The 12,630-nt window shown below is 37.4% G+C and overlaps 1 protein-coding gene across 1 annotated transcript in view; it reads left to right on the top strand.

The window, feature by feature from the left end:
- Window positions 1-11,785, top strand: part of LOC124185374 — a 54,020-nt gene extending 42,235 nt beyond the window's left edge. The window contains exons 10-15 of the mRNA XM_046576079.1: window positions 436-607; window positions 862-1,178; window positions 3,015-3,125; window positions 4,999-5,133; window positions 9,357-9,923; window positions 11,223-11,785. Of these exons, the coding sequence (XP_046432035.1) occupies window positions 436-607; window positions 862-1,178; window positions 3,015-3,125; window positions 4,999-5,133; window positions 9,357-9,923; window positions 11,223-11,393 (1,473 nt within the window). The 3' untranslated portion in view covers window positions 11,394-11,785. The remainder of the gene's footprint in view (window positions 1-435; window positions 608-861; window positions 1,179-3,014; window positions 3,126-4,998; window positions 5,134-9,356; window positions 9,924-11,222) is intronic.
- The last annotated feature ends 845 nt before the right edge of the window (window positions 11,786-12,630 follow it).

The raw sequence follows: 12,630 nt of genomic DNA, 5'->3' as shown, positions 1-12,630 counted from the left end.
AAACTTATTTATTGGCATTTCATGAGCGTCTACTTTAAACTGGGTTCCATATTCCAAAATATCAGACTTTTTCACATGAAAATATATTAAGTCAAATTTTTTCTGACGGCAAGAACTGCTAAAAATTTGGGCACAAAAGTCCAATTCAAAAACGTGATGGAATTAATCAACTTATTTCTCGTAAACTGTAAAGTATAGAGACCTATAAGTTTCACCTTTTTTACATCTCAGTGTACACTATAACGTATCCAAATTTCAGTCAAATCTTAATTTTTACCCTAAACAGCTCGCTAAAAGTTCGTGAATCGGTCCATATAATTATTATTTATAAAATGATAAAAACATATTACTACGAAAGCTCCAAGTTTTCCCACAAGCAATTGAAACTTGAGCGCATTGAACAATTTTCATTGACCATTTGTTTTTCAATCGCAGGATGATCTTCGGGAAGGCAGCCGCTTGGCTGAGTTGCAGTTCATTCAAAAGCAGAAAGAAACGGAAACCAAAACTATAACGACTGTCGAGGTGCACCACGCCATTTGTCCCCCACCACCACCTTGTATGCCACCACCTGGTTCCTGCAAATGGCCAGCTGGACAGTACGCCGGTACGTATAAAATGTTAACATCTGTTACGAATGATGCAATATAGGATGAAACTGAATGAAATCAATCAAAAATTATCAACGATCACAAGCTCTCGAATCCGATTTTGAACTCTAGACGCAACGCCCTCCAATTAAAAAATTGTTTTCCTGACCGAAGCGTTCCACCTGTAAAATTTATATCTAAAAATTGATGCTCGCCCCATAATATGAGACAATCCTCAGGGAAGACTTTTATTAAACGTTTCTCTTTACAGATTCGAAACCACCGATGAGTGCCGTTGGCGGTCAGATGGGGAGCACCATGTCCATGGGAAGCACCGGCTCAACCGAGACTGAATCTAGCTTAGAGTCATCCTGCGGCAAGGATTCCGCCTCGACGTCTTCGTCCTCGTCGACGTGTGAGCCGGCCTCGTCGTCCTCCTACGTATCCGTATCGGCCAGAAAACTCCTTGACGATCCGGAACCACCGAACAACATTCCCGCACCACCTGTCGCACCCCCCTTCCCTGCCGCAGCCGCCAACATCGATCTGAGCTCTGCAATTGCCCAAGAACTACAGAGGCGAGCACAGGTACACGTATAAATCATGAATAGTCGTCAGGTTTCATGAGCTTCTTTTTTTAACAACTGTTTGTTCGTTACGAACATTCCATTGACTTAGCAATAAGAAATTTCTATATTTTCGCATGAAAATATTCGTATATGTACATGTGGTTGATCGATACTACCGATTATAGTTTGAACCTCTTTATTGTTCCCAGGAGTGCATTGAGAATTCAATACTTTTATAGAATTTCTATGTTTTAATAGTCACGATTTACTAACGGAAATAGCATGCGGCTGGTATTCCAAGCAATGATTTGCTAAAATCATGACAGTTAAAAAAGTCCTATTGCAAGAAAATTTATCTTCTTGGAAAGTTGTTAACTCGCGAATTTGAATAAATTTCAGAAGCCTGTTTGATTCGTTTCATAATTCTTCGCAAAACAAAACATCCTAAAAACTCGCATATATATCTTCGCGGAGTATCTGGAACTTATGGTAAATTTATAAACAGGGAGTTCAACATTTTTTTAGACAATTTAGAGCACTTTACTTATTATTTCTATTATTGCATGAAGTTTAACGTACCTTGATAAAATATCTAGTTTCCCCGATACGCCCAAAAAAATTTCATTCACTTCAAAGAAGTAACAGTTTATTGATAATTCGTATTTTCGATACCATATTACAATAAGATGTTCAGCTTCTCCCGTTTCTAAATTCATATATCTGCACAGGGTTCGAATATAATATAAGTACTCGTATAATTCATTTATACACTTTGATACAAGCCTTTGGTCGGCAACAGGCTGCTTTGACCATAATGCAATTGCTATGTAAAACATACTGAGACTGACACTGACCTTCGCGATGCATATGCTGTTAATAAATATTAGCAGATGCTTATTCGCATGATATATATATATATATATATATACTGTACCTACTCTAAACTTACAAAAATAAATACACCCACATCAACTTCCAGGTAAAGCATCTGATACAAAACGGACAATATAGCCATACGTCTCATCTATACGTACATAGGAATCAGTCTGACTGGTTTTTGTCAAGTTTAGTATATAATAGTAATGATGAGACCCGGTCAATCTTTGCATACGGATGCATTCATTCGAGTATTTACCGAGTGAAAAATTCTGACAGTGAGGTCACTTATTATTCTCTATTGTATGCACACAATGCGTGACGTAATCGAAGTATACGAGATAATTAGCCCCAACGGTATAGAAATTACATAACTTCGCACTGACGTTATTCTCGAATTTCAAGCTAGTCATGTTGATGAAAAATTATTCTTCACACAAGATAGTGATATATATCCGACATCGGGTAAAGTACGTGTAAAGAATACAAATCCGAAGTTCAATTCAAGCTTTTTCACATTTCTACAAATCGCCAACATATATTTTCCAGAAGGTTAACGTTTTTTTGATGGACGAAAACAATTACCTAAGTTTATATACACACTTACGATTTTCGTTTTTGTTGCTACAGAGAAGTTTAATGAGTAAACAGTAATCATCTGGCTCAGATAATTTGTATAAAATTGACGTTCACAAACAAACTTGTTTACGAATCATTTTTACAGTTTCTTCCTCTAAGGCTGTCGAAAACTGCGCGTTTTTACTTTGAATTCAAGGTTTTCCCACTCTCGCTTGCGTTAAGATAATATTCCGTTATTCGCCTCACGAATTTTACGTTTTAATGCTTTTTGGCGCAGTTTTATAGGCGACGCATTCTTAACCGTAGTCGCTGCTCCAGCAAACTCTTATAAACAATCCGACGACTTCGCAGCATGTTTAGTCGTAGTGATGTAATATACGTATATTGTTATGTATTACAGAAAGCGAGGGCCACACAAGACAAGTCGAAAGCACAAGAGGTGCGAAATTCGCGGCTGGTGGAACCGTCTAAAATTTCACCGGCTCATGAACAGAAAATCACTCATGATAAGGTAAGTACTTCGTTATTATTGTCATTTTCGTAACGAAGAACATACAGATCAGTACAGATTGATAAATATTTCCAGCCAATTAAGCTACGATTTCATCTGAATTTTTCTTATGAAAACTGATAGCAATTTTTTTTATTTTTATTGGTCGCGAATCGGTTGACTTATACTACGTGAATTACAGACGCTTACGGACCGATGGAAAAACTTTGAAACTAAGTTATATAAATCTCTTACTCGCGACTCAACGCCGAGTAACTTTTACGCAATATATGTAATTCCGCGAGTTTTCGCGAGAAAATATCAAATGTTGCAAATATTTTAGGTATCCCAGAATTCTAGGTGTAATTTGTAGCCTCCTAAGAAAAATAAGCGATATTATTCCGATTTACCTGAGTAAAATGCACGCGCAAGTTTTTATAATGACATTTTAATTATTCTTCGTCGTTCTTTTAATCTTCGGCTCTTTTTCGAAATCTTGTTCTTTCACTGAAATCAGATAATAGCAAAAAAACGATAGCGAAATCCAGAAAACTCCGCATAAACTTTTATATTTGAACTTACACCCAATTGTGAGGAATTGTCACGATTATACCAATACTTGATCTCGAAATTTTAATTTAACCCTTCCAGTCACGCGATTTAGTTTTTTTTTTTTTGGCACGGAAGTGCAATTATACGTTTCCTATGTATTTTCCGACACTGAATACGAATCCAATGCGAAAAATTTATTAAAACTAAAAACAACCCCGACAATGGGGTGAAAACTGGGTGAATTATCAATATTCTTTTGGGCAGTGTTCTTAAATGAGATTTATATGAGCATTTATTTTGATACAGTACGATTGTAGGCCTAGAATAAGTGCAACCCTTGATACTATCTATACGCACCCATTAGGAGGGTTAAAACTGCGCCTACGCATTAAATCTTGTAAATCTAATGGCCATTCTGAGATCTTTGTTTGTAAACCAATGAATTCCAAGAGTTTTTAGTATACGTTTATTATCAAATTTCTTCGCTAACAAATTACATTAACGAGAATCCTTTTGTTTCATATGCTTATTTATAAAAATTGTAAGTAATTATGGATTCAAAAAAAATTCCTAATTATTCCAAAGTTTAAGTATTTTTCTACCTGAAACTGGAAAAAAATTCAGGATTTTGCATGAAATATAAAAAAACGACAAAAAAAAAACCGGGCACCACTATAGTGGCTTTTGTTATTGAAAGGGAGGGTTAATATAATATCTCAATAACATGAGAAGCTGTTAAATTCTCCGAATCAAATACATTTTTGACGGGAAAAAGTTGGAGAGCAAGTGAATCTGAAATTTTTGCTACTTATTTCTCAACCGACTTCCAAGTTCACTGAAACCAAACTTTCATCTGGAACAGTTCGCCATTTCAACCAAAACTTACAAAAATATTTTTCTATCTAGTAAGAAAAATACCGTGACTTTTCTCCAAACATCGTTCTGTATTAATTTAAAATTGACGGGGCATTTTGAAAAGACGCGAGTCAGTATAATTTGAGAATCTCGTTAACTGGTACAATGAAGTTTTATTTTTGGCTTGAACCGTCCCAACGTGTGAATACGGAATACGTACAATTCTGAACCGGTAAAAATGACTTCCCGGACATCGGATCGGATCTTCGTCGCGTTTCACGTGGTTCAGATATAGGCACAATGCCCGAAGTTAGTCAACTGTGAATGAATAATGGTGATTTGGCGTAGTGTGTTAGCCGTAAATAATAAGCGATAACGAAGCATGCCTTTCCGAGTTCCGAAACACCTGTAACAGAGCATATAATTCTGAGGCTTGCCTAACCCAACGAAACATCGATTCAGTTACACTTTATTCGACACTTCGTAGTTGATGGAGGAGTTCAAACGCGCCCACCAAAGAATGTTCAACTGTAAACGGAACGGAGAAGCCAACGGCGCTGACGAGCAGGCAGCTGCTGCACCGAACAACGTTTCGACTCCGGCTGCCGAAACTTCGGAACAGGTAATTTTTCAACCGCCACCATTGTTATTAACAAGTAATTTTACGTATAACAGAATGCAAGAAAGTGAGACGTCTCGTTTGATATGCAAATTATACGTAATTCCAAATTATCTACAGAGGATCCTTTGGATTTCCATATTCGCACATCTGTACATTATTTGTAGATGTTGTACCAGTTTAATATCTTTACAAATGTATTTCGTGAAATTGTGTGTACCCAATGTCGATCATTATCGACGTGATTATTCGTCACTGCTTGTATGATGCTTGAAGCAAATGCGTCATTCGATTAGCATGCATAATCGTACATTCAGCCGCCAAATTATGTGTGCTATCTAACGATCTTTATCACTTTACATCAATTTAACAGTAAATGTTTTATTGCCTGAGCAATGCCGCTGCTTCTCTTGTCGTGTCTCGTGATACCTGATAGAATTTTTTCATTCAAATTCACAAGTGTACAACGTGTGATATCATTTAAGTGTGATTATGGATAAAAGATATGCGTTGTATACATACGCACGCAAGCGCCTGCAATCATTATTATTAGTACTATTCTTCAAGTCTTTAGGTACTTTATTTTCGGAGTTGATCAATTTACGAGTTCGTGATGAAAGATTGATCTTTCACTCATTCTTACGCTGAAGCAACATCAGCCTGTAATTTGAAATTAATGGACTTGTTAATTGTAACACGGGTTTTCCGTAATATTTTCAAAATTAACAGAAATTCCTAAGCTGTGTAATCTTCTCTGCGGTTAAAGGTATGCCATTAATTGAAATACATGATGTTGAATCCTCTGAAACCTCTCACAGAGGTTACCAATGATGTGGTCTGATCTTTTAGCTTAGTTCATCAAAACAGTTTTGGGTAATAAATTAACTTCCGCGATCGTCAGAGTGTTGTATAAAATTTCGAAAAAGATTAGAGAAATAACCAAACGATGGAAACCTGAAACATTTTTTTGTACAATTTATTTCTCATCTCTTCTCCTCTTCTTTCAATGAAAGAACTCTGTTCAATGATACAATACGTTTTTTAGATTGTATAATTAGTTAAAAATTCTCACCCAGTCAGTAAAAAATGGCACGGAAAATTTTCGGACTGGGGAATATGGAAACATGGATCCAACAAATCTTATCTACGTCGAACAAGCGATTTTATAGAAGACACATGTTAATACAACATCGCGGGAAATCACCAAACCTCAAGTACAGCAATAATTATCTTTTTTAAATTTTTACTAGCTCCTTTTTATATACGCGGTCGAATGGTGCAGTACATATTTCCGATAGCATATCTGAGGGCACTATATTTATAAATCAGTACGGCATTTTTGCGGCAAGCGTTTCGAGCGAGATTATGAACATTTTGAGATAAAATCGGAACGTGCACACGTATATAATCCGTAATTTTCAAAGTATAACAACCGATCTTGGAAGTGTATATAGATTGCGCATACACTCTTACGTATACCTTGTATTCACGGATTTGCGATAAGCACGCGCGTGTTATATCGCTCTTTCGTGTGCTCGGACGACGCACACACGCACAGAAATTTACACCTGCGATAAACGTCCGAAGGAATTATGTGTTCAGAATTCACATCGAATACGGGCAAAGCGTGTTATGCCAAGCCGCTGCATTCGAGTGAGATGCAGAACGCGGTATGACGATTGTTACCCGCGAAACACCGAAGAGTGCAATCGATTGCGTTCGTGTTCGTGTTCCTAGCACATTGTCAGTTGTATTGCGGAACCAACCGAGCCAAGAAGCGTACTTACCCACTCTGAGGAAATGTAGCATTATATCCGTGGCTAAAGACACGCAGGTACGCGAGGCTCAGTCGCCTGTGTTCACTCATTCAAGCAACAGTGGTTATATAGTCACGATATTATACCTAGGCGAAGATGAAGATTCGAGCGAATAGTTAATACAGAGCCTACAATGGCAATAAAACGAGAACGATAATTTTTGGTCGGATTTTCGTGATTGAACAATAAAAACAAAACAGGTTTCCATCATTCGCTTTCCCCGAATATTATTTCCATAATTACAAGTGATCTTGTACTTACTGACGGTAAAATTTGTTTCCGCGGTAGGATTGAAAGTGATTTACTACGGTGCGTGAAATTTAAACGCTCACAACAATATTATTAATACAGCCAACGAGTTTTTAGTATGATTAAAAAACTTTTATTACCGGTACGTACACTTGTGTGCAGATGCGTTATACGTAACGCGATTGGACAACTTCAATGATACATTTCTCAATTTATTTCGATCTTGAACCAACTTTTTTCGATCATATAATTGAACTTCGGTATATATAGGTAATAAGTGTGAAAGAACTACATGATATATCGGAACTTCAACACGCGTCTAGCGTTTGTCACGCGCGATGAAACTTCGTTATATTGTCTGTCGTTTGTTAGATAATGAACAATTATTACATGACGTAAAGTGAAATTGCATAATGATGTTTCGCAGTGTACGGCATTATGTGACCTATGTTTAGAATAGGGAGATTAAGTTGTACATACACCTACAACAATAGCGCGTCTAGCCGGCTTTAGGTAATTTATAAAGAAAATGTTACAAGTCAAGATAACAGTATACCGATTCTTTTCTTATAACATCGCAAGCCAGGGAAAGAATTTCATTCATCGACCGGAATAAGCATTGACCGTATCTAGCCTAGATATTACATCTGTACCTTAACTGGCGGTGCGCAATACAACGTATATTATATACAGAGTATATGTAAGTACATACATGTATTAATGCGGCGGTTTACGCACGCTTTAATAACCGCGGAATTGATGATTTCCTGGAAACGTAACAAACTACAAATAACGCGATACCGGTACTCCATTGGAAAAAAGTTATAGCCACATAGTTTAATCAAATTACATGAAATCTCGTGCGTCATTCGAAGCTTTGGGCCTATAATGTGGTTATGAAACGGACGAAGCTTCGCAGAGTGAAATAAGCTATATAGAGATCATTGGTAATTTATTGGGAGGAAAAACAAGCCTTGGCTAATAAACGTGTGTGTCCGTGCGTGTATGTATAAGCGGCTGCTGGTTTGTAGAGCGAAGCGCAGAACGTACAGGTGAATGTGTACATACAGATAAGTAGTGCAAATAGACGTTAAAACAAATGAATACCGCACTGAGAACAAACGACTGGTCTTACTTAAATGATAAGCCTGCAAAGTTGGGAACATTACTTCGTACGAGGATGAGCAAAAACGGGGAACCGTCGAGAAAATCATCGGTTTTAGTCACAGTTACGCCTTACAATGTGAGTCAAATGTCTAATTTATCCATCTTATCGATTGTTTATCGATACGTAGGCACGTAGGCTCAAATCTCCAACGTATTATCGAAATTTTACGACAAAGCAATAATTTTTATAGGCTACGATTATAATATTTTTTCCAATATAGATATTTTTTCTAGGAATCCTTAACCTCAACTCGAATTATTATTCAGTATTTCATCGTACATGTACAGAAAACTTTTTCGAAATCTCACGTTCTCTTGCAGCATTCATCCATTAATATTTCGAAATAAATCAAAGCTAAAGTTGGAACCTGTGATAAGTGAAGTCACTTCTCGCAGCCAAGGGCAGTGTAAAGTAAAAGCGATTCTACCGATCACATCGTTGATTAGCGACAGCTAAAATTGACTGACAACATTTTAAAATAACGATGTTCTCGAACTAAACCAATAATATTCAGTTCAAAATTCCTCTTCGTTATGCCAGAGTATGTATAACGGATCTTTCCTTGCGAATTGTAATGAAAATTTGTCTAATGGCTTACAGGGAATAGAAGTGAATTCATTCGATGTAATTCTGTGGTTTTCAGTCATGGAATGTTCATATTGTATTCTACATGTATAATATACGCGATTGTCTTTAAATGATAACGAGTGCGAGGCATTACATAATTATTAATCTTTCCCAAAATCAAATATTTCTCAGTTTCGATACGAAGGCAATAACATGCTCAACGTTAACAGATAGTAGATGAATCATCAAATTCTACATCCAACCACATATTGATATTCCATAATACGTGTACTTAATCGTAAAACCGATAAACAGCGTCTCTGAAATCGCCTGAAACGATTCAAAAGTTTCCTCCACGACGTATGCACGGTATAATAAGGCTAGCAGCTAATTAACCAACTTTGATCTCTCTGTCGATTACGCAGGAACGTCGTGTCAACGGCGTAGTGCGACGCCAAAACCCCGGCGCCCCGACGCCGCCGCCGCCGCCACCTCGCGGAGTAACAGCTCAAAAACCAAAAACAAACGCGAGTGACGACGCTGTGGAAATGCAGAGCATAGAGTCGTTCAAATTGAAGGAGCCGCAGAGCGTCGCGACGCCGAAGCCACCGTCAACCTACTTCCCGGCATCCCGGGATGAATCAGACAGCAGCACCCGACGAACCGGAAGTCCAACGGGGAGCGGGGATACGAAAAAGCAGCAACAGCCGACGGTGCCGATGGCGCCTAGCATGCCGAACGGGGCAGCAGCACCGGTCAACACCGTCGTCGGCAAGGGGAAAGTTGCCATCAGGATAGGTGCTTATTCGGGCGAGGCGAAGGCACCGTCGAAATTGGACTTTTTGGGGGGCCAACCGCCGACGGGGACTCCGACGCCGACGCCGATAGCCAAGGGGGTTGAAACGACGGATTCGGCGCCGGTAGCATCGCGTCTTCAAAACGAATTGGCGGCCACGCTGCAGAGGTCGAATTTAAGAAAAAAGACTGACGGGGTAATTAGCGAGACATGTTCCTTATACACTGATTATTACGACGATGTTAGTAGTCTAGAGTCAAACAAACTCGTTTTTTTTTGCAGTACATATAACACAGACGTATAAGTGATTTCCGCAAATTGAATCCATGGAAGTGTAAAAGTATTTATCGCACATTCGAATGAAACAATTAATGCTTCTATTAAAATATTTGACGTAAAATAAAGTCCGTTAGTTCCAGGTTCGCATTACAGAGAAAAATATTGTTCTTTAGGATATTCGTCAGGTAAATTTGAACCCAGGCGCTAATCCGAAATGGCTGTTGTTAGACACATCTGTAATTTTATTTTGGCTCTGTACTGCTTTTCAGAGCTCGTTGGATATTAAATTTAATGTTCATCTTCAACCAAGTTCCAATTACCGAGAATTTAATCCGCGAGATTACCAGTAAGTGTGTACAATGTGCATGCTTGCAAGAAGAATTTGGTACAGTTTACATTTCAGTTCCGTGCCGATGCAACAGGCTGTGTAGTAATTTACGGAGTAGATAGAAACTACGCCCCAAGCCTTGGAAATACAGCATTTTGATTCATTAGTACGAAACGCGTTAGGGATTTTCAGCTCATTGTAGCAAGCGAGAAAGTACTTACACGTTTTTAAATTATACCTCTTTACCGCTGCAGGGGCGACGCTAACGAAATTTTGATTTTTATCTCAACAATGAGATGGGAATGTGTCGTGAAAGTCTGACACGCGTAAATTCAGACCTACCGGTATGACGACACGTATATGTATTACACTTGTTGAATTTTTAGAAACTAGGAAGCAATTCGCATTTCTTTTTTAATCTTCATTGGTTAGTTCCATCAATCAGGGTATACCTGCTTTGATTAAGTTGTGATATAAGTTTTCTTCGAAATTTATTCGGACTATGTTTTTAGTAAGAATGGAATGAGAAAAGTCAACTTGTCTCGAATCCCTGTACGTTTAAAATTTGCTTTCGAGAAACTAATAAGAAGATTTTCCCATATGCATCAAACGGGATACTGTACTACGAGAAAAATTTTTAGTTCAACATTCTCGTTTTGGAAAGTTCAATTTTTACTTATCTTGGGTACGATTTACCTTCATATTGGAAATCTTGATGATTAGCTGAAGTTTACTTTACGTCGTAAGTTCGAAGTACGATGTAGTTTTAAAATTAACAAGACTCTACCCTATAGCTAGACTCTGTTCTAGAATGAGTTTGTATTTATTGTTATGAAACAGCGGAAAATTCAAAAATGCAATACATAAATTATTATATTTGATCTCCAGGAGAACGCTACTGCAAGACCGGTATCGAACAACGCGGCATCCCCGACTAGATTCGGTGCTGAAAATCCAGCGATTATAACGCAAAGCAATGTCGAAAGGTTGGCTGCTGTTCTGAGTAACAAGGTTACCATAAAGATCAACACAATCGACAGTGTCTCCCGACAAGATTAAATTTCTAGATGTATTCATTTGTAAATTTTGCTATACATATATAAATATACATCATATTAGTCTATACATACATAGGTAATGTTATCAATATTATATACATAATTATATACGCATTTACAATTTTTTATATAGATATATACTTTTTTTGTATTATTTATTGCTAGGTATGTATACATATATATACTGTATGTATTGACCAATGGAACCTATTTATAGGCAACTATCATTCTTATGATTATTATTACTATTATTATTACCATTACTACGTTTTACGATTATGCTTATTATTCTTTTTAATTATATTATTATCACTATATATCGCACATATGTATGTATGTGGTACGTCGTATCAATTAATACAGGCATTGCTATAATAAAGGATGTATACATGATAAACGTCTCCTGATATTTGCAATGATAAATAATAATAATTATACCTCTACAGATTATTACATGGAGTTGGTGTAACACTGTCACAGTACATTATGTAACAAGGAAATAATCAACTTTTTATTACTGTGTTACATATACAATTTTCAGACTCAACTGTGTTCACAATATTGACTTCAAAAAAAAAGAAGAGAAAATCCAAATAACGCTTAAAAGTAATACACGGACGTAGGTCGGCGGTAATTAACGTGTGGGAGCGAGTACAGGACTGCAGGCCCTGGTGGGGATGTAGAGGGCGAGCCCCCTAAAACATATACTTTTTATAATGGAATTAATTTTAAGAAATCTTGGAATTCCAATAAAAATAATTGTCTGGAATTTATTCTATATCAGCAGCATCAATAATTCACACGATAATCAATTATAATACAGAGAGATGTAGTTCAAAATGCAGAAGAAGTAGAGAAAACCAGAAAAAATTTACAAGTTTTCGTTGTAAATTGATAGTCGGTAACAATGTGTAACATCTAGCCTCGGTAATGAGCAAAATTTTCGTGAAAACATCCGAGTCGTGCACGGCAATGCGGCGTGCTGTTCAAGACTGAAGTTAACAGAACTAACGGCCGACAGCTGTGTCATCTTTTCTTTCTCCAATTTTTTTCTCTTTCTCGCTTTTTTCAAACGTTATGAAAATGTTGATGTGCCGTTATAGAGGTCTTTCACCATAGACTTACAAAAGATAGACTGAGCGCTCTTATGAGCCGCTTGAAGCAATCAATTAAAGGACAGAAATATGCCGGGAGTAGTCCTTTCGCTCACTGACGATATTTGTGGCGGGGATGGAGGC

Source organism: Neodiprion fabricii, chromosome 6, assembly GCF_021155785.1.
Source record: "Neodiprion fabricii isolate iyNeoFabr1 chromosome 6, iyNeoFabr1.1, whole genome shotgun sequence".
NCBI lineage: Eukaryota > Metazoa > Arthropoda > Insecta > Hymenoptera > Diprionidae > Neodiprion > Neodiprion fabricii.
The sequence above is the reverse complement of the archived record's forward strand: the minus strand, read 5'-3'. Positions and strand labels throughout refer to the sequence as shown.